General features: G+C 33.1%; 2 protein-coding genes and 1 long non-coding RNA gene across 6 annotated transcripts; all 3 read left to right on the top strand.

Moving 5' to 3' along the window:
• Nucleotides 1-1,863: 1,863 nt before the first annotated feature.
• On the top strand, nt 1,864-4,420 carry LOC108212314 (COBRA-like protein 4). The gene is made up of 6 exons (XM_017384043.2): nt 1,864-2,194; nt 2,293-2,372; nt 2,546-3,002; nt 3,111-3,258; nt 3,507-3,784; nt 3,860-4,420. Exons 1-6 carry the CDS (start codon nt 2,125-2,127, stop codon nt 4,189-4,191), a joined length of 1,365 nt encoding a protein of 454 aa, XP_017239532.1. The 5' UTR covers nt 1,864-2,124; the 3' UTR covers nt 4,192-4,420.
• Nucleotides 4,421-8,017: 3,597 nt separating this feature from the next.
• Nucleotides 8,018-9,978, top strand: LOC108212313 (benzoate carboxyl methyltransferase-like). The gene is made up of 4 exons (XM_017384042.2): nt 8,018-8,129; nt 8,470-8,880; nt 8,957-9,214; nt 9,524-9,978. The coding sequence occupies exons 1-4, from the start codon at nt 8,055-8,057 to the stop codon at nt 9,878-9,880; spliced, it is 1,101 nt and encodes a 366-aa protein (XP_017239531.1). The 5' UTR covers nt 8,018-8,054; the 3' UTR covers nt 9,881-9,978.
• A 7,707-nt stretch (nt 9,979-17,685) lies between these two features.
• On the top strand, nt 17,686-19,835 carry LOC108211203 (uncharacterized). 4 transcript variants are annotated; one of them, XR_010289561.1, is made up of 4 exons: nt 17,686-17,919; nt 18,030-18,188; nt 18,698-19,459; nt 19,552-19,835. It is a non-coding gene; the product is annotated as an uncharacterized LOC108211203 (long non-coding RNA). The 4 variants fall into 4 exon arrangements; XR_010289562.1 differs by having other exon boundaries at nt 17,688-17,919; nt 18,698-19,236; nt 19,327-19,835; XR_010289563.1 differs by having other exon boundaries at nt 17,689-17,919; nt 18,698-19,095; nt 19,327-19,835.
• The last annotated feature ends 758 nt before the right edge of the window (nt 19,836-20,593 follow it).

Below are 20,593 nucleotides of genomic sequence, written 5' to 3'. Positions count from 1 at the left end.
AAAGTTCAATAAGTTAATCACAATTACACCGATAACTACAAAATATGAATTTATAATAAATTAAATAATCCAATTTTAAAGAAAATTATCGTCTAAAATTGATAAATGGCACAATTCTCAACAAAATAGAGAAGGAATGTCCCGGATACCAGTCTCATAAAATAACTTCAAATATCACTTCAAAATGCTAGTTCTATTTTCATTCCAAAACGCTAGGTGGAAACTCAATATATGTGAAATTTCGTTTTGAACTAAAAATACACTTGAAATAGCTTTTTCAATTTTCTTTTAAAACGGTACCTGAGGTTATGTTTTGAACGTTAATGTGATATTTGGGACCGTTCTTTCACGATATGTTATTTGAAGTCTTGTTTCACGAAATTGTGAATCAGCCAATCACATTAAATCATTGATCGAAAAAGTTCTTTCAAGTCACTATTACACCATTATAAACCATCGCTATACCACCATTACTAGTCAATGTCATGTAATTCTTGCCGATCCTGACTTTCATAAAAATTAGATCGAGATTCTAAGGGGTCGTTTGATTGATGGGAATCTGGAATCAGGTATGGAGTTTCTTCATTCCAAACTCATACCTGTTGTTTGGTAGTAAAAATTTAAGTTTCAAACTCATACCTCAAACCCCCAAGATATGAGTTTTTGATATCCTGGGGAGGAGGTGGGTATGAGATGAAGGATACGGGAATCAATTTCATTTTTGATTTTTTGTCTCTGTTTAAGTAATTAAATATTAATTTTTATTACAACAACAATCAATGATGTAAAAATATATAATAATAAATTTTTAATTATTTTTTTAATTAACACAAATTAATAATAGTTTTTTTAAAAATTTGGATTTTTTTATTCCAGAACCCAACCAAACACATGATATCAGATATGATACCTTAAACCCATACCACCTTAACCTGATTCCTCATTCCAACCTCATACCACCCGGCGAACCAAACGATGTATTCAATTGAGTTATTGAGTTTTTAAAGAAACATTTATGAAAATGAAACAACACATACAAAATTTATAAGTTAAAACATGTAACATATATCTAAATGAAGGGATGTATTCAACTGAGATTATAATGAATTTTATATAGTATATGAATTTTAATGAATTGTGTCTGATTTTAATTTTACGCGGATTGTTGATAAAATGTCGTTAAATTGACGAGAGTCTTGGGATTTAAGCACAATACTGCCAATATTTAATATATTACTTTTCTAAGAATTATATACCATATTATTTTTGAAGGAATGATTTAAGAGTAACATTTAAAATGCTCACTCCCTTATATTCCTTTTTTGAAATAACACTCCCTTATAGTATTTGGGTCCCGGTCCCTGACAACCGTGTGTCAGGGACCGTTTATATAACACACACTACCAGGGCCGTCAGATTTCTATTTGAAGTGTCCAGATTGAAGCATTTTTTTTTTACCGATCCGCTATAATTTTTCACGGATCGGTAAAAAAAAGAAGCTTTCATCTCCACCATTAAAATACAGATCTAAGTTGGATAAGGACTCCGTAACAATCACTTGTTACAGACCAAAACCCATAGTATTTTTATTCACTTATCCAAGTCGGTTGTTCTTTCTGTTAATAAAACTGCATACCTCCTAAGATTCTTCTAACTTTGTGTTGTCTGATCCTGGAGCAATGTACTTTAAACGAAGCTGTTCTGTTTTTTGTTTGTTTTGGATCTTTACTAATCAGGAAAAGAATAACTACGCTCGGAATCTTAGCACTATATTATCATTCCATCACATTCACTCCTCCAATCTCCTTTTCTAGACTTTTCACATATCAGTTGACTCAAGTAGCTTATTTATTTTATGTGTTTCTGATGACGACATTGCAAAAAGTTCATAATTCTCTTCTTGCCATGCCTAGTCCTGATTGTTTTATTAATCGCAAGTGCTTAGAATGTTTTCGACACTGTGGCCTTGTTGTCCTATCACGGAGACAGTAGACACTAAACAATCGCGTCAAACATTGTCTTCAGCTGCACGAAATCATTAAGCACATCTATAAATGGTTCACAATTAAAGTCTAGTATGCAGACTTGACTGTATTATCTTCCTTTGAGGTTCCATCTTAAATTATGAATTCCTTCAGATTTTTACCACCAATACTCTTGGTAGTGTACTTTGTTGGCCTATGCTCAAGTGTAGGTGAGCTTCGACTTTCGGTTTTTCCATGATTTTAATCTAACTAAGATTGTTCAGCTATCCTTATAACTGATCAGTTTTTTGTTATATTGTGTTTGCAGGAGCTTATGATCCCTTGGATCCGAATGGAGAAATAAAAATTAAGTGGGATCTCGTATCTTGGACCCCTGATGGATATATAGTAAGTACATAAAATTTACAGACAGGATTTCGGTTTTTTCTGTTGTTTTATTCTCAGGTGAATATTTAACATGGTTTTAGTAATTATTTTTCTGTCGAGTTTCAAAATTTTATTATGCTGATTTAATTAACAACTTTATACTGAAAGGTTTGCAATTATGTGATTTTTGCAAGGCAATGGTGACTATGATCAACGCTCAAATGTATCGACATATAACGACCCCTGGCTGGACCTTAGGATGGACTTGGGCTAGCAACGAAGTCATTTGGTCAGTGTTAGGAGCTCAAGCTACTGATCAAGGAAACTGTTCAAGATTTCATAATAATACTCCACACTCGTGTATGAAAAATCCGTATATTATTGATTTACTGCCAGGAGCTCCTTACAATCAACAAGTTACTAGTTGTTGCAGAGGTGGTATTTTGGCCTCCCAAGGACAAGATGCTGCTTCTGCAGTCTCAGCGTTTCAGATTAATGTCGGAAATGCTGGTAAAACGGATTCTACTGTAAAAATGCCGAAGAATTTCACTTTGTTCACTCCTGGATCAGGGTATACTTGCAGTTCTGCAGCAATTGTACCACCAACATTTGCCTTAACACCTGATGGCCGGAGAAAGACACGAGCAATGAGTAAGTTTTTCTTTCAGCTGCCTCACATTTCTATGACAAATCCCAAAAGAGTTACACTGGAAGCAATAGGCAATAGTTATCTAACTGCCTTCTTGATGTAAACTGCAGTAAGCTGGGAAATAAGTTGTACTTACTCGCAGATGCTGGCCTCGAGGAATCCCACCTGTTGTGTATCACTCTCATCTTTTTACAGCTATGAAGTAACTCCTTGTTCTGCTTGTGCTTGCGGCTGTGAAAAGATAAACAATTGCATAATGTAGGCTCTACTAGATCGCAGCTATACATCCTTAAACTTTAATACTTGTGAAAGACGTATGATCCAAATATATCTTCCAGCATCTTGAGCTGGTACATTAACATTGTATCAAAGATCAGGTTCACGAGGATTTAATTGTATCATATATGTCCTTGACAATTAAAATACTTTAACAGAGTAGGATTTTCCTTCAATAAGTTAGTACGATACATAAAACATCTCATTCACATAGCTGGATTATATTTCAGGGAAAATGATTCGAGGATTCAGAGTGCTCCAGAAAATTCTACGCAAATTAATGATAATGCCCTTGTGCAATGTACACATCACATGTGTCCAATCAGAGTTCATTGGCACGTTAAAACAAACTACGACAAGTATTGGCGTGTGAAAATCAGCATCACAAACTTCAATTACGGTGCCAAATACAAACAGTGGACACTTGTAGCTCAGCATCCTAATTTCAAAAATGTCGCGCAAGTTCACAGATTTGGTTATAAGCCTCTTAATCCCTACCCGAGCACAAGTATGTTCAAGACTCGCGTTTCTCATGTGTTAACTTAACGTTTAACTTCTTGTACTAAAATTTTGTAACATGCAGATGATATTGGAATGTTTTATGGCGTAAAACATTATCAAAACGAGATCCTGTTAGAAGCTGGTTCAGATGGTAATGTGCATTCTGAGTTGATTTTTGAAAAGGACAAGGAGATATTTACGCTGAATCAGGGTTGGACGTTTCCTAGAAAAATTTATTTCAATGGAGATGAATGCACAATGCCGCTTCCTGATTCTTACCCAAAGCTCCCAAAATCGGTCTATACGAATCTTCACATTTCACTCCCTAAACTATTTATCTTAGTTCTTATTGTATTATTGGCCTTGAGATTTATATTATGTAGAAATTCAAGTCAGATGTACCAAGGTATTTAGAAACTATAAAAAAGCATTACTATATATGTGAAGCCAGCAATTGCATCACACTAGATACTGAACTCAGCCGGCTATCAGTAGATGGTTGACAAATGACAATTAACTATATATCAGAAAAAATCTAAAAGTTCGAGCAGGCTCCCCATTTTCATTTGGTGCTGGATAAACATGATCTTAGATATAATCCAAGTGATTAAGACCCCGGATGACATGAGCGTCTGAGCGAAGATCATAGGTAAGATTTGAGAATGTAGAGTATAGAATAATGCAGCAGTTACTATCTGCTTGCTCTACCAGCCTGCAGGCCTTGCCTATTCTTCACACATATATATATTTATGTATCATGATGCAATGAATCATGTTGTAATGTTTAGTACTATTTGCTTAAGATCTTATGCACATATTGCATATCTGTATGTATATATGATCGTTTTCTCTCTTTGGCATTGTGTACATTTTTATCAGAACATTGTACAGTAAAGTATGAAACGATGCATTTTGTGTACCTAAATTTTTTTCTCGGTGCATTTTGAAACTAGTACCAGTACTAGATAGTTGAGGAACTCGGGAAGCAAGTCTTAAATCACCCAATTTTCCTGATTCGACCTGACTGCAATTATTATTAAGGATGTGTTCAATTATATCAGATAGCTAGACGTTTAACTGAGGATTAACACATAGGGATGAATGAATAATTGAAAGCATGAGTCTGAGAAGAAATTGACAAGATGAAATAGGAGAGTGCTAAGCCCTCACTTTCCAAGAAATTGATATGAAATTGACAGAAGCATGTGTAAATCCCAAGTTTTGATGATGACACACTTTAGCAAGCTACTTTCATTTCAGCTTGACATAATGTATTTACTCTGTTACAGCCTGCTATATTGTATTGCCAATCTAACCCTGCAGGATTTATAAGTAACAGATAGATAGCAAGCTATTTTAGCTTGACATACTGTTATAGCCTGCTGCTTTGTATTTCTAATCTTGTGTTGCAGGAATTTTACTATAACAGAATTATAGCGAGCTGTTTTATAATAGCAAGCTATAATAGAGTCCTACCAGAAGCAGAACACTTCAAAGATTGCAGCTGTTGACTTCTACAATTTATAGGACTTAAGGTGTACGTTTTCTAATCTGAATATGAGTTAAATATACATATTATAAGCTCAGATTATTTAAATGAAAACGTTTCCTAAAATGTAGGAGGTTGTTAGTGCTTTTACTTATCTTTTCTAAAACAACCTACCTTATCCCATAATCTTAGGGACTGTTGCATTCAAACGTTTTCTAAACTCAGTCCTCTACTTTTATGGAAGCTTAAACGTTGTATAAACAACCTGTAACGTTCATATGATGCAACGTTCATGGAGGTTTGGTACAATGTAGCCGTTATAGCTTTTAGTATATATACGGCTTGCTGTTTTCAAGTATAGTTAACAACTCACCATCTTGAAAACATTCTGAAATTCTCTTCTGAGCTTATATCGTGTGTTTGATTCATATCTTATTAGAGAATATAGTTTGAGTTGTAATCTCTTATTGTTATTCAAAGTTTGTATTTGATTAGTCACTAAAGCTAGCGGGGTTCTAAGTATAGAACAAAGGGGGAGTTAGATAGAATTAGTCTTCACAAGGTCTGAGGTGCTAAGGTTCGAGGAACAAGGTGAATTCAAGGAGGGAAGCTCAAGGAATTCAGAGGTTCAAGAACAGGTGCACAGGGGACTAAAGTGTCGAGCTGTTTTCTGTCTGCTCAAGGTTTCAGCAAGCTGCTTTAGGTGACTGGGTAAAGGGAGATATATTATTATTCTGTAATTGTTGGATTTTCAGTAATAATATATTCTCTTACCAAGTTGGTAAGGGACCAGGACGTAGACCATTAGACATAGGGGTCGAACCTGGCTAAAATTGCTTGTGTCTGATTTACATTTCTGCACTTTACTGTTTTGGATAATAGCCTGCTATAATCACACTTGATCTGAAAACAGTAAGCTGAAATATTCGGTAAAGTTTAAAATTGATATTGTTAGCCATTTACACCTATTCACCCCCCCTCTAGGTGTATTTACAGCATGCATTATGGGCGAGGAAGGGCCCAAGAGCAAGTCCAACATCCTAAATCAAAATTAAAGACATTTTGAAGAAATGAGTGTTCTCATAATATTCTTATCTTAAAACACCGGAACATCCAACGAGCGCCTTATTTTTAGGACACTAGTATGTTTGTCATAAACTATTTTTATCAATAAAATATTAGCTTCACTCCATTTCAATACATCTCTCTCCTCTCATCTTTTCCATCCCTTCAATAATAATTCAAATATATTACTATTTTTTATAACAAGACACAATTACAAGACATGTCGTTGAAGTTTATATGTCCTAAACCACCTTGACAAGATTTGAAGTGAGGTCTCATGCGGATGTATTTATTCTGGACTTTGCTTTCATGAATAAACATAACAAAAAGGGTTAAATAGCTAATTCGTCACTAACCTGGCTGAAAACTTGCAATTGGGTCATGTTATTGAAAAACCTTTCAAACGCATCATCAAATAATTAAAAATTTTCAAACGCGTCACTCTCTGTCAGTTCCGTCAATTACTTAACGGAAAATCCGAAAAAAAAATTTAAAAATATGAAAAAAATCTTAAAAAATTCAAAAAAATCTGGATAAAATTAAAAATTCTTGATAAATTCAAAAACAATCTGAAAAAATGAGGAAAAAAATTCAAAAGTTCAAATAAATTATGAAAAAAATTCAAAATCTTAAAAGAATTTGAAAAAATTCGGAAAAAATCAGGTGGAAAGTTTTTTCCTTTCCAGTTTTTTGAAAATTTGAAAAGAACAAAAAAAAAAAGCTTGCCATCCCCCCCCCCCCCCATTTTTTTGAATTTTTGATTTTATTCACATTTCTCAAAAAATAAAAAAAAAAATTAGATTTTGTTGAATGTTTTCAAAATTTTCAAATATTTTTTAAGGTTTTTTTTCAAAATTTTGATTTTCTTTTTGTTTTTTTTGTATTTTTTTATTTCTTTTTTGGATTTTCCGTTAATTACTTAACGGAACTGTCGGAGAGTGATGCTTTTGAAAGTTTTTAATTACCTGATGATGCGTTTGAAAACTTTTTCAACAACATGACTGAGTTGCAAGTTTTCACCTAGGTTAGTGATGAATTAGCTATTTAACCCATGACAAAAATCATTATTCACATGTTGCATTGCGACGTAGCTCTGGTGGCACATCGGTAGTTGCAGTAGTCATATTCCAGCAATAAAGCAAGCAAAGCAGGACCCGTGATCGTGTTGTGTTTAGCTATCAATACATTGCACACATGGTTTTTGCTTGTTTATACAGCGCACACACGATTTTTTTGCTTGTTTGTGGTTGCAAAGTTTATATGCACACCAAGAAATCTACCCAGAACCCATTCATTCAAACTTCAAAGAAAACAGTCACAGTCTGTTCCAAAATTTTGGTTTAATTCGAATTAATAGTCTTTCAAATTTTATACTTTAAGGCAGTGTTGTAGCAGCCTTGTATACACATCAGAAACTTAGGCCGATTAATTTGTCAAACACTTTTTTCTTGCTGAACATATGCTACTAACATATGTGAGATCCGGATTCAAAATAAAATAGAAAGTAAACATATTATTTAGGAATCTGTCACATTGGTATCATAAATGTGTTGACAAGTTGGTTCTAACCATGATAAGAACGACTGAACGAGGTTAATTATATTTGCGCATGCACTCAGTATGTAGGGTTGTATATGTTCTCTATATAAGCAGCAAGGTTTGATAAAGTAAAGGCCACCAGAAGAAATAGAAAGGTTGATTGTGAATAACCAAAAAGAGATAAATGGATTTAGCAAATGTTCTACACATGAATCCAGCAAAAAGCGCATGTAGCTATGCCAACAGCTCCATCCTTCAGGTCTCTCCCCTTCTCTCCTTCACACACTAGCTCCTCACCTATGTTATCCGAACTCGACTCAAAGTGTTCAACATGCATATGTGTCCAAGTGTCGGACTCAGCAATATTTTGAAAATTTTCCATGTTTTTTTTTTTTTATCTAAGATAAGTGTCCAAATGTCCATACTCATGTCCGAGTGTCGAGTATCTGACACGAATACTCGAGACAAAATGAAGAGTCGGAGTAACATAACTCTTCACTGTAAACTACTTGCATGAGATGCCAAGCTAGTTTTTATAGACCCATAAATTTAAAGATTTATTTATTTATATATATTTGTTATCATTCTGTGCTCTGCAGAAACATTTGATGTTGCAATCTAGAGAAGTTTTAGAAGACACCATCAAGAACTATGGCACCCACGGGTTCCCGGAATGCTTTAAGCTAGCTGACTTGGGTTGCTCTTCTGGACCTAATTCCTTCTTGTTCATAACAACTATCGTCGACATTGTCCATGCAGTATGCCAGAAGAAAAATTCGAAAACGCCTGATGAGTTTCAAGTGTTTCTAAATGATCTTCCGAATAATGATTTTAATGCACTTTTTAAAATGACACCGTCGTTCAGTTCAGTGCTTGAAAATGAGAAAGGTCTTGAAAAAATTGTGAATTGTTTTATATCAGGAGTGGCAGGTTCTTTTTACACAAGACTCTTTCCAAGTAAAAGCCTTCATTTTGTTCATTCTTCAACTAGCGTGCACTGGCTCTCTCAGGTAGTTATACTAATATGAAGTCCAAATTTATAAGGTTGCAATTTTATTATGGTATAGACTAACAATTGAAGTTCAGGTTCCTGCGAATTTGTTGGATTATAACAAAGGGAATATTTACATGGCAAAATCGAGCCCTCGATGTGTTTATGAAGCATACTTTTCCCAATTTGAAAAGGACTTCACAACATTTTTGCGTATGAGATCTGAAGAAGTGATTCCTAATGGCCGGATGGTACTGTCACTCGTCGGAAGGAGCAGTGCAGATCATACCATGAAAGACAGTTGTTATATGTACGGATTACTAGGGAAATCACTTCTGGACATGTCTGCTGAGGTATGAACAATGATACTGTGTCAACTACTAGTACTAAATTAAACCAATGCTGATAATGTAAATGTAAGGTCCAAGTAATTGCCACCTATGTTACCAGACTCGGCTAAAAGTGTCCTACATGAATACCTGTCCGAGTGTCGGACTTAGCATTATTCTGAAAAATTTACATGTTTTTGACGTAATATAAGGATCAAGGTGTCCATACCATGTCAGAGTGTCGAGTGTCCTATACCGATACTTAAGGTAGAATAAAGAGTCGGAATAACATAGATTGCCACACACTTTATATATGTTTGTTTGCTTTTCAAGGGTATACTTCATGAGGAAGACATTACTTCATTCAATCTACCTTTTTATGCCACATGCACCGAAGAGTTGGAGGCAATAATTGGATCTGAGGGTTCGTTTAGTCTTGATAGATTCGAAACATCTGAAGTTAACTGGGACATTCGTGAAGAAGATGAAATCATGGAGTCTGGGGAGAGCAGTGGCAAGTTTATAGCCAAGACAATTCGAGCCATAACAGAGTCGATGCTTGCCAGTCATTTTGGTGATACTTTCATTGACGAGATATTTGAGAGGTGTGCGCTGCTGGTGGCTGAGCATCTCTCCAGGGTGAAAACTGACAACTTATTTAATATTGTTGTCTCCTTGATTAAGAAATGAGAAGTTCTGGTTATCTCATACTCTTTTATTTCGAATATCAAATAGTTTTCTTTAATTTATTTACTTCATCCAAATACTGTATTTATATAAAAGGCACACAGGGGTTTTTTGCTTTAATTTAAAAAGAGTGACATTTGGCTCAAAGTAAAGAAAAAAAATATAAGTGATAAGTAAATTTGACTTTTAAATTATTAAATGTGTTTGGATAATTTTACTTATAAGTTAATTGAGTATTTGGTAATTTAAATTTATAAATTAATAAAAAATCAAAATTTTAAAATACAATAAATTTTATTTATAAATAAAATTTATTACACATTAAAAATTTAAAAACTTTTTAGTAAAATACAAATCACCAAAAGAGCCCAAAAAAAAAAACTATCATTTCTGACTTTCAGCTTATGACTTCAAAAGTCAAAAAAAAAAAAAAGCACCTCCACCTCTTTTGTCAAACATATGAATAAGTTGCTCTTAACTTGTAAGGCCCGAAGCCAAACATGCCCTAAATATGTTCGTTTTAGCTATAATAATAATATTCATGACAGAATTTGTGATGTTGGGATGAGGTTTAATACCTTGGTTTTAGCTGTAATAATATCTTCTAGTTAGAAGATATTTTGTCGTAAATTTGGCGAGATTTTGATAAGTCGAGGCTCGCATAATAATATGATAGTATTTCCGTCGTAAAAGATTTGTATGATGCATGTCGTAACTTTTAACAAAATTTATACAAGCGATCAAAAATCGAATTTCAGACGCCTTTCAAAAATGACAAAAATAATCCGTCGTAATTAACACTAATTACAATGAAACTAGAGTTAAATTTTTATCGTAAAAAGCCGGTTTGATGTAGTGAAGAACATATTTCATCTTACCTCTGCAACCAAGTTGTCATTTTCTTCTATGTATCCCTTCCGTTGTTGGATATATGTTTTTGATTTTTTAACGCACATTTTAATTGTTTTGACTAAATAATTTAAAATATTATTTTTTAATTTTTTGAATTAATATATATAATTAATGCTTCTATTGACAAAAAGAAAGATTTTAAAGAATATATTCCTAACTATACAATCAAAATACCATAAAATGTGTGTTAAAAGTTCAAAAGATAATATTAAAAAGAGTAGTGCTAGGTGCACATAATTGTGTACATAATTTTTGTACATAATGATGTGGCAAGTGTTGTGGTGAGTTTTAATTGGGGTTGTTGATGTAAATGCAGGGGGCCATTTCAATTAAACCCATCACATGTCATTATGTACATGTTTTTGTACACAACTAGGGAATTATGCCCGCGCTTCGCGTGCGGGTAAATTTCGAAAAAAATATATTAAATTAATAATATTAACATTATTCGTAAATATTTTTTTAACATAAGTATATTTTCAGGTACTGAGTCAATATATATCAAAATTTTCAGGAAAAACCTTTAAAACTCCAAACTTACCATAACTTTACATACATTATGAAATATTATCAATAAGATGTACATTTGATAAATGTCCTCATTTTACACATATATTACTTTTTAACGTAATATTAAATGAATGGTTTTTTAAGAAAGTCATAGTTATTAATTATCAGAATTATAATTTTAAATAACTATTGTTTAAATTTAAAAATAATATTCGAGCCGTGGCAAAAAAAATAAAATAATAATAATATTCGAGAGTTTTACTCCAACAAAGAACTTTTTATTTTTCGGACCCAATTAATGTTAAGGCACTGCATAGAAGAGTAACACATGGAAAAGGAAAACCTATAGTATTTGCGGGAACCTCAACCGTTGCCTGAAACATCTTACGGGTCGTTAATCTTTACAAACACAAATTTGTTGAGTGGTACAGTGTAGTCCTATTCATTTATTAATTCAACACCGATCATTTGTGTAAAGACAATGCACTTTGGGGTAGAAACATGCCTAAGTCCTCGAGTTGCTTGCCTAGTATAAAATTTTGACACAATGTACAGGTACCTGCCTTCAGCTATAATTTGATGTAAAGAATTCCACTTAGCAGGCATGACAATAGCGTGTACTGGTAGTTCCTACAAAGTGGACAAATTTAAAAAATAAATGAAATGTTTGTACAATAAAAAAGCAACTAAGTTTAAATGTTAAGATTTTCAAAATTCAAATCATTAAACAGATATAAGGAATCAGGAAGCCATACTATCCAAGTGGAGCTTCTTACTAATAGTATTTGGCTTATCCACCACTGAATCTGGATGCGAAGTTGAACTCTTGCTTTGTTGAATCCTAATCATCCGATCATACGGATACCTATCGAGAGCGGTATCATGGGAATTTCGCGTGTGCGCTGTATAAATGTTGGAATTCTATTTAGATAATATTATATATTCACAAAATTAATGTCTGTGAATCATACATTACCCGGTGCATTTTCATTCGAAATTTTAGTCCAGCACCATTTCCGAGCTGCATCGGAGATTCTTGGATTAGGGATTAAACAAAAACAAACTCTTACAAATAGATTAAAACACCACAATGCTATCTTTGGGGAAGATTATTTTTGAAAATTTACCGGTATCATTCTCCTTGTTATCGGAGAAGCTGAGCTTGGAATCCATAAAAGAGGCTGTGAGATAAAAGATTGTAATGCATGAGTCTAGTGTGGGAAGGTGAGTCCAGTAAAATATGAGCTGATTATTGCATGACTACTGAATCCTCCAGTTAAGTGCATATGCTTCTGGCTAAAACAATGCACTAAAAATAGAAAAGAATTATTATTATGGCCGACTTCACAGCAATGTCCATGTCTTGTATTGCTCAATGTTAAAGCTCACAGAATTGTATTAATATGAACAAACCCAAGCAACTATTCCAAAACTACAGAAAAACTAATTACCTACCTTCTGGGTATTTTTTTCATTCTTCACGACTCCCGACCCAAAGTCCTGTGATCTCACCAAAGAATACAAAAAAGTTTTGCTTGCAAGTCCCTGAAAAGTATACAAAAAATATCTTAAAAACCTTTTAAAGTTTCTTCACTCAAGCTAAACTTAACTTCACATTTAACAAACTCGTGTTTCAGTAATGGAGTTATGCCCGCAGTACACATGCTAAGATAAAAAATAATGTGAGAAATTATGTTAACTTAAATTAACAAAAAGTAATTAAAATTTTATATTTAATATATATTTAAATTCATGAAATTAAAAAGGCAACAATCTGTACTGTGATTGAATTGAACATATTGTCATGTTTATAAAAATCAACATATTATTGAAATTAAAAAAATCTTTACATGTATATATTTATTAAATAAAATGCTGATTTACTAAGGAGTGTACCTGAAAAGAGTTAATGACAGATCTGATGATGAGATTGATGAAATGTATTCTACTGATTCTGTCCCGGACATGTCCACTACTCCTGCTACTAAGATAGTGATGACTGATTGATAGGTCCATTATTTTGCACATTTTAACTACCTATTTATTGCTTGTTTTCGTATTTTATTAGTTAATTATTTTGTTTTCAGGAATTTTTAGGGAAATCGAGAATTCAAGAGAAAAAGGAACAAAAAGGTGCAAGAAGGGAAAAAGAGGAAGAAAAAGAAAAGAAAAAGAAGAAGAAGAAGAAAAGGAAAAGAAAATCAAGACACAAGGATCCTTCTACCCCTAAAACCCTAATCTAGGCCTATATAAATATCCTTTTCTCTCATTAGCCACCAACTTAGTTTTAGCTTAGTCTTTACCCTAGTTTTTACCTAGTTGTTAGTAGCCTCCTTTATCATTCTCAACATCTAAAATAGCTTGTTCTTTCAAATTGTAATCTCTCAAATATTGTAAACACTTTCATTTATACAAGTTCAAGTTTGGTTTCTTTATCTCTTGAATTCTTACCTTGTTGAAATTTATGGCTATGACCAACTTTCCCTTCAACAAGTGGATAAAGTGGCATTTGTGCCAACCACTTGTGGGTTGAAAGAGCCTTTAGTTTATGTTTTAAGCTTACATTTTTAGTATTTAGCTTGAGCCCCTTCTAATTCTCAATATTATTAGTGGGTTCAATGATGTAGTTGATATTTTGGTTTGTATTTTGATGGGGTTTTGTTAGAAACATGGTAGATAAGCTAGTTTTGAAGTTTGGCTTGATTTGAAGTTAGTTTGGTATGCTTTGGTATTGTTCTTGTTCTTGGTTTTAGTATTTTTGGGGGCTTTTTGGTGTAAATTTTAGTTTATGATTTTAAATTGAGGTTAGTGGGTTTATGTTGTAAATATTATGTTTAGGCTAGATTTGAAATTTGGTGTAGTTTGGAGTTCATTTGGTTTGATTTGAGTCTTGTTTTGGTCAAAAATGGGTAGTTTAGGGGCTTTTTAGTGTATAATTTATTGTTGAATTTGGTTTAGAGTTTAGTGGGTTTTTATTTGTTATATTTGGAATGACCAAATTTTCCGGTAAAATCAATTTTCCGGTGAGATTGAGTTATTCCGGTGAAACCTTGATTTCCGGTGAGCTGTCGGAGGGGCTGTCGCTTGATGATCGTTTTATTCACTCCCGTAGTTTAGTTTTGTAGCACAGTTTCTTTTTCCGTTTAAATCACGTGCTTGTGCATCTTTTATATGTTTATTATTATTTTATTTTCTTTTCTCCGGTTACCTGCCGCGAGTCACTGTACTTGACAGTAGTTATGTGCATCACCTTCCTTTTCTTTTCCGCGCATTACAATTTACAAACACATTCACATCTAAATCTTTTTATAATTAATATATAATTTTAGTTGTTAAAACTTTTTTCAAAAATTCTAATTATTTTCTTAGATTACGTTTTGTCATTTAGATTATAAAATCTCTCAAAATCTTTTGGTCTAATTTGATTAACTTAAAAATTAAGGTTTTTGCGAAAATAACTTTAGTCCTTGTGGAACGAATCTAAAAATATTAAAACGGGATTGTGCGCTTGCAATCAAAATCATTATTTCTAGCACATCAACTTTTTGGCGCCGCTGCCGGGGACTAAAATTAATTTTCGCGACTTAATTTTTAATTTTTCGGATTAGTTTTTTTTTAATATTCTCTCACTTCTTTTTGTTTGCATTTTAGGAAATTGGAGGAATATGAGCTAGCTTGGAATAAGTGGAGAATATTCTTGAAGTATTGGAAGCTTGCTTGGGTAACTTGTATCTCTCTCCTATTTCAATTTTTTTATTTAGAAAATCACAAAAAAAATCTGAAAATTGAAAAACACAAACAAATTATAATTTTAAAATCCAAAAATATTAGATAGAATTACATATGTGTTGCATCATGCATTTTGCACTTAGTGCACATCATTTAGATTTTAATTTTTGTTTTTAAATTTTCGTACCTTTAATTGTGCTGATCGCTGGAGGACCCTAAGGTGCGTTAATTTCTTTCTTTCTTTAGATAAAACACATAGTTTAGAGCATCCACAATTGTTTATAGCTTTAATTATATCGTTGTGTGGAGCATCATTTTAAATAAATCTTAAGGGCAAAACCCATTCATAAGATAAGGGGAGGGGTTTCATCACTCTTTCCTTGGCCCACAACAATTTAATTCTTCATTTTGCATTCCCATGCCTCTTTAATAAAATGAATTAGATGTTAACCCCTAGGATTTTCGCGCTCAATTAGGAAGGTACCTAAAGAACGAGGTAATCTTTAATTATTCCGACTCTTCGGTGTCTAAGGCTAGCGAAAGCTTACCTGACCGATTAAGGTTTGGTGTCTAAGCGCGGAGATTGGCCTCTTGGCAATGCCTGCTCCAAACTGGCCAAACCGGTCCGAATAATAATTGATTTATCGAGTTTTTGGTGGTCCTTAACGTTAGGAGCAAGGTCTAGTTCTTTTTATTAGGGAACCCTAGAATTAGGTTATTCTTTCGCTTTTACACCCTTTCTTTTATTTGTTTTACTTTTTAGCACTTATTTGCTACGTGTTTACTATCTTGTTTATGCGAACTACTTGGGTTAGGAACGAGTCATCTAGATTAGTAAGACCTATAATCGAGATTCCCTTGTCCTCTTCGGATTCCAAAACCCTATAAGTTCAAGAACCGATAGTTAACATGGCCCTTTCACTCAAAGATCGTTGTTACCCATCTCGTTCAAGTCAACCATCGTGCATCACCCTTCCTCCGGTAAATGGGAACAATTTTGAAATCAAAGCTCATCATATTAGCATGTTACCTAAATTACCGGGAGTGAGGGTGAGGATCCTTATCTTTTCATCCAAGAATTCGAGGAAGTTTGTTCCCTTCAAAAGCTCCACCAATTGACGGAAGATTCGATTAGACTTAGGCTCATTAATTTTGCGCTTAAAGAGAATGCGAAAAAATGGTTATATAGTCTTCCCGTTAATTCTATTTCCACGTGGGAGGGGTTTTTGGTGGTTTTTCTTAAAAAGTATTTTCCAAATCATAAGACTACTCGAATTACAAATGAAATAAATCAATTTCATCAAAGGGAAAATGAGTCTTTTTGGAAATTCTTTGATCGTTTTAAAAATCTCCTATCACAATGCCCCCACCACGGAATAGAAAAATGGAGACTTTGCAAAATAGTTTACGAGGCCTTAGATAGTCAAACCACTGCGTTATTAGAGTCTATGTGCCAAGGTAAATTCATGGAGAAAGATGAGGACCAAGGGTGAGAATTTTTCGAAGATTTAGCGGAAAAGACTATGTTGTGGGAGTCAACGAGGGAACCTAAAAAGTCGATCGAGTCATCTAGCTCGAGGGGTTTGCACTCGATAGGAAACAATGTGGCAACCGATGCCAAATTAGTTACCCTAACTAAGAGACTCGAAGCTTTAGAAACTAGTAAATCTCCCCCACATATGTCAACCTACCCGAATTACAATCACTACACCATATTTGACCTGTTGCAACGGCATGTTGCAAAAAATGTTGCAATAGGCCAAAAAATAGCTACTCTTTTGTAATAGTTTTTGAAAATGTTACCTAAAACTGAAAAGTGTTGCATGCTTGGTAATTTTTAGTGAGAGTTAAAAAAGTTGATGCCAATTGTAACACTTTTTTTAAACGTTACGGTTGTTTGCAACATATTTGTCAAGTGGAATAAAAAATTAGGCGGGCTTCTTCTTTTTTTCAGTGGCGGGTACCAAAATAGTTACCCAAAAACAAACACCCCAAAACAAACATTTCACTTTCAAAAAACAAATATCTCCTCTTCTCCTTTGTATATCCATTTTGTTATCATAGCCAAATCCATGTGCTGCAATAGAGTATTAATAAACAAAATTATACTATTTAATTATGAATTTCAAATTTACATATTTATTGACTTTGGCACTAATCAATATTCAATTTAAAAATATATATAAGGTCGTCCAAGTAAATAAATATTTATATATTTTAAATGTTGTAAAAATATTTAATTATTTTTAAATAAGTTTAAATTTTTTTAAAAAATAATTTTAAAATGATCTTATCATCCAACTTAATGTAATTAATATGGATAAAATTAATTGTAAAAACATTCTAATTAGCAAATAATTGATTAATTTATTTTTATAAATATTAAAATATTAGATTTTATATTAATATTAATGGTTAACTTATTTTAATAAATATTAAAAAATTTGAAACAACATATACCATAAAATAATAATTTTTTATAAAATTAAAAAAATTAAATAAATTTTATGAGTTGTCCGTGTGCACGCTTAATAAAAAATTAAATAAATTTCCCCCCTTAATCAATTTCACAACTCCCGCTTTGTAACAGTTTCTTAAAATAAAACATTAAGTTTAACAGGTTTAAAACATAAACATTAAGTTTAACAGGTTTAAAACATAAACTTTAGACAAAAAACATTAAAACATATAAGCTGCCGTCTTCTTTGGGAACCTTAGCCCCTTCTTTCTCATTCTTCGATTTGTTCATACAAGCTTCGATGCGATCATTCTGGTTGAGTAAAAGCTCATACAAGCTCTTATGGTCAATTAGAAGGTCATACAAGCTCCGATTTGTTTCCTTTAGAGTTTCGATTGTTCGATTTGCTGGTACAAACTCATAAAACCTCCGGGTATGTCATTGTCTGGGTCTTTCTTGCATAGATTTGTTTCTTTGTGTCAAGGATGTCTGTTCTAAGAATTCAATATTTTAATTACCTTCTTCTTGTGTTATTTTGGTTAGTTTTCAATGGGGTCATGTGGGTGTAAGAGGGTCAAGTGGGTTTCGACCGGACTTTAAAGCTAGAAGTTCAGGTGGGTTTCAATTGGAGTTTGGAGTTTTTGTTTGTGATTGGAGTTTGGATGTTTGGGTTTTGGTTAGTAGCGAGGAAACCAAAGCGAGGTATTATTTTTTTCTGTTACTTCGTTGCTTAGTCATCCATTTTTGGTACTTGGTTGCTTAGTGTATTGCTTGCTTGGAACTTTGCTCGTTTTTGCTTTATTACTGAGTATGTGTATGTGTTTGTCTGTTTTAATGTAAAAAGATGTCATGCCTGTTTGTTATTCTGTCATATGCCTGATCCACATGCCAAGTTAAGTTTTATTATAGTGACCTTTATTAGTTTCTTTTTTGACTTTTGGAAATAGTTAGATACTAAAATGGTTAATTGGTTGTGAAAGAGCATATGTCAAGCTGTGTCTTGGTATTTTCACTTTGACAGAATGTTAAACACTATGCTGCAGGACAATATTTAACGAAAAGGAAAACAATAATGAGAAATTGAGAACTAACTGAAACAAGGATGATTTAAGTTGATTCTCTCATCCATCACACATTGTGTTAATATTAACAAACCATTTACATATGTTAGCTTATAATAAATCTGAGATGAATGACATAAATTGTATCAGGCTATAAAGGAGGAGCTGTCTTCTTTAGAATTGCGGCCAGAAGAAGAGCTTGATGCACACAATGCTGCCAAGATGGTGTTTTATTTATACATATCTTTTTATATTTAATTTTCTAATCTTGTTTGTATATGTTCATTATTGATAGTTTACTCACTTTCACTCTCTGTTTACTTAGCCTATGTGTGATAAAAGCTAACCATTACGTACAAAAAACTTTGAAACTTACTTTAATACTACCAGTAGAACTTAAAGTAGTTACTTTTAAGTATAATGCAGGTTACTAGACTTGTAAAAGAAGATCACCGCTGATTGCACTGAAGGTGGCATTCTCACTGCTTCATATGGGTACATACGGGGGGCATGAAGGGAAAAGTATATGTACCTCGTACATTCATGAGGTATAAAAACTAATTCATTATTTTTTTTATATCATATATATTTGCTGATGCTTCTCCCATCAGCTTTGATTAGATAATGTTGTGATTCTCTATAATTGCTAACCATCCATAGTAGAATAAGGGCTGCGTCTATGGAAAATGGTACACAAATCAATCTACCTCATTTTTTAATTATTTACCTTTGATTATATTGCATAGTAGTACTTATGTAAGACTATCTCATTATTGCAGGCTACTAAAATTAGTGTAGGAGTTGATGTTTGCATGGTTAATGAAAGAGGCTTCTATTTCAACCTTGCAGAAGTTCAGAAACCTCTTTATGCTAATATGACTAATTTAAGTATGAATGGGTCATGTGCACAAGGTTCATGTAACATATATAACTAAATTGTCGACAAACATATGTAGTATTTGTACTTATAGAATTTATATTTGGTTCTTGTTATTGCCTTGCAGTCTATTAAACTACACTTATGCAGATGAAAATATAGAATGCAGCTTTTAGTCACTTAAGAATGAGGAGGATGGGAATGCAGCTTCTCAACATAGTGATGAATGAAGATTTTTAGTCACTTTTTATTTTTACTTCTTCATCTATTCTTGCTTTTAGATTGACTTTTGTAAGGATGGTTTATAAATTGGTACATTACTCCGGTTTCTATGTATCTTTCAACTTGATGACTCGGTTTGTACTTTGTATTTTCTTTTGGTTAGTTTCAAGTCAAGAAAATTTCATAGTACTATTGCATTTATATAGTATCATTGTAAATCAGGCCTCAAAAGTATTGTAAGAGAATACATAATGTTGCCAGAAAATTTAAAAGCATTACAATACACATAAAACTGTTGCACAAATGTGTTACCAAAAAACTAAAAAGTATTGCAATTGGTTTAATATTGTTGCACAAAACTGTTACAACAAAATTTCAAATTATTGGTATGCAACAGTTTTTAAGTATATAGTGTTACAAAGAAATGTTACAGTAAATTTATTGTAACACTATAAAATTGTTACCAAAGGTCTCGAAAATGTTGCAATAGATTACAATTAAAAGTCTATTGCAATACCTCAAAAATGTTGCAAGAAACAAAATATATGTTGCAACAGGGGTCTATTGCAACGGCAGCAAATGCAACACCAAATTTTAACAAAAATGTTACCAAAACGTTTATTGTAACAATTTTAGGCCCTAAGGCTACATTTTTCAGCCGTTGCAACAGGTGAAATATGGTGTAGTGAATCCCGCAACCCAACCCTCGCACGAATTTGAACATGTGAGCGCAATGTTTCAAAATCCTAGGAATGACCCATTTGAACCCACGTACAATCCGGGTTGGAGAAATCACCCAAATTTCTCATGGACCCAAGGTCAAATTTTTTCAAAATCAAAACCCAACTTTTCAAACTCATCAACCAAATTTTCAACAAAGGCCCAACCCAAACTCTTGCCCAACCCAAAGTCCGAATTCATTTCCTAACCCAATCCAAACACCTTTG

This window comes from Daucus carota, chromosome 3 (genome assembly GCF_001625215.2).
Source record: "Daucus carota subsp. sativus chromosome 3, DH1 v3.0, whole genome shotgun sequence".
Taxonomy (NCBI): domain Eukaryota; kingdom Viridiplantae; phylum Streptophyta; class Magnoliopsida; order Apiales; family Apiaceae; genus Daucus; species Daucus carota.
This window is presented reverse-complemented; position numbering and strand designations above follow the sequence as displayed.

Bases quoted from the DNA above. Each gene is read 5' to 3' on its own strand.
- LOC108212313 (XM_017384042.2), top strand. From the start codon at position 8,055: ATGGATTTAGCAAATGTTCTACACATGAATCCAGCAAAAAGCGCATGT. The intron at 8,130-8,469 runs GTCTCTCCCCTT...TGTGCTCTGCAG, and splicing joins CCAACAGCTCCATCCTTCAG to AAACATTTGATGTTGCAATC. The intron at 9,215-9,523 runs GTATGAACAATG...TTGCTTTTCAAG, and splicing joins TTCTGGACATGTCTGCTGAG to GGTATACTTCATGAGGAAGA.
- LOC108212314 (XM_017384043.2), top strand. From the start codon at position 2,125: ATGAATTCCTTCAGATTTTTACCACCAATACTCTTGGTAGTGTACTTT. The intron at 3,003-3,110 runs GTAAGTTTTTCT...TGTAAACTGCAG, and splicing joins GAGAAAGACACGAGCAATGA to TAAGCTGGGAAATAAGTTGT. The intron at 3,259-3,506 runs GTAGGCTCTACT...ATTATATTTCAG, and splicing joins AAGATAAACAATTGCATAAT to GGAAAATGATTCGAGGATTC.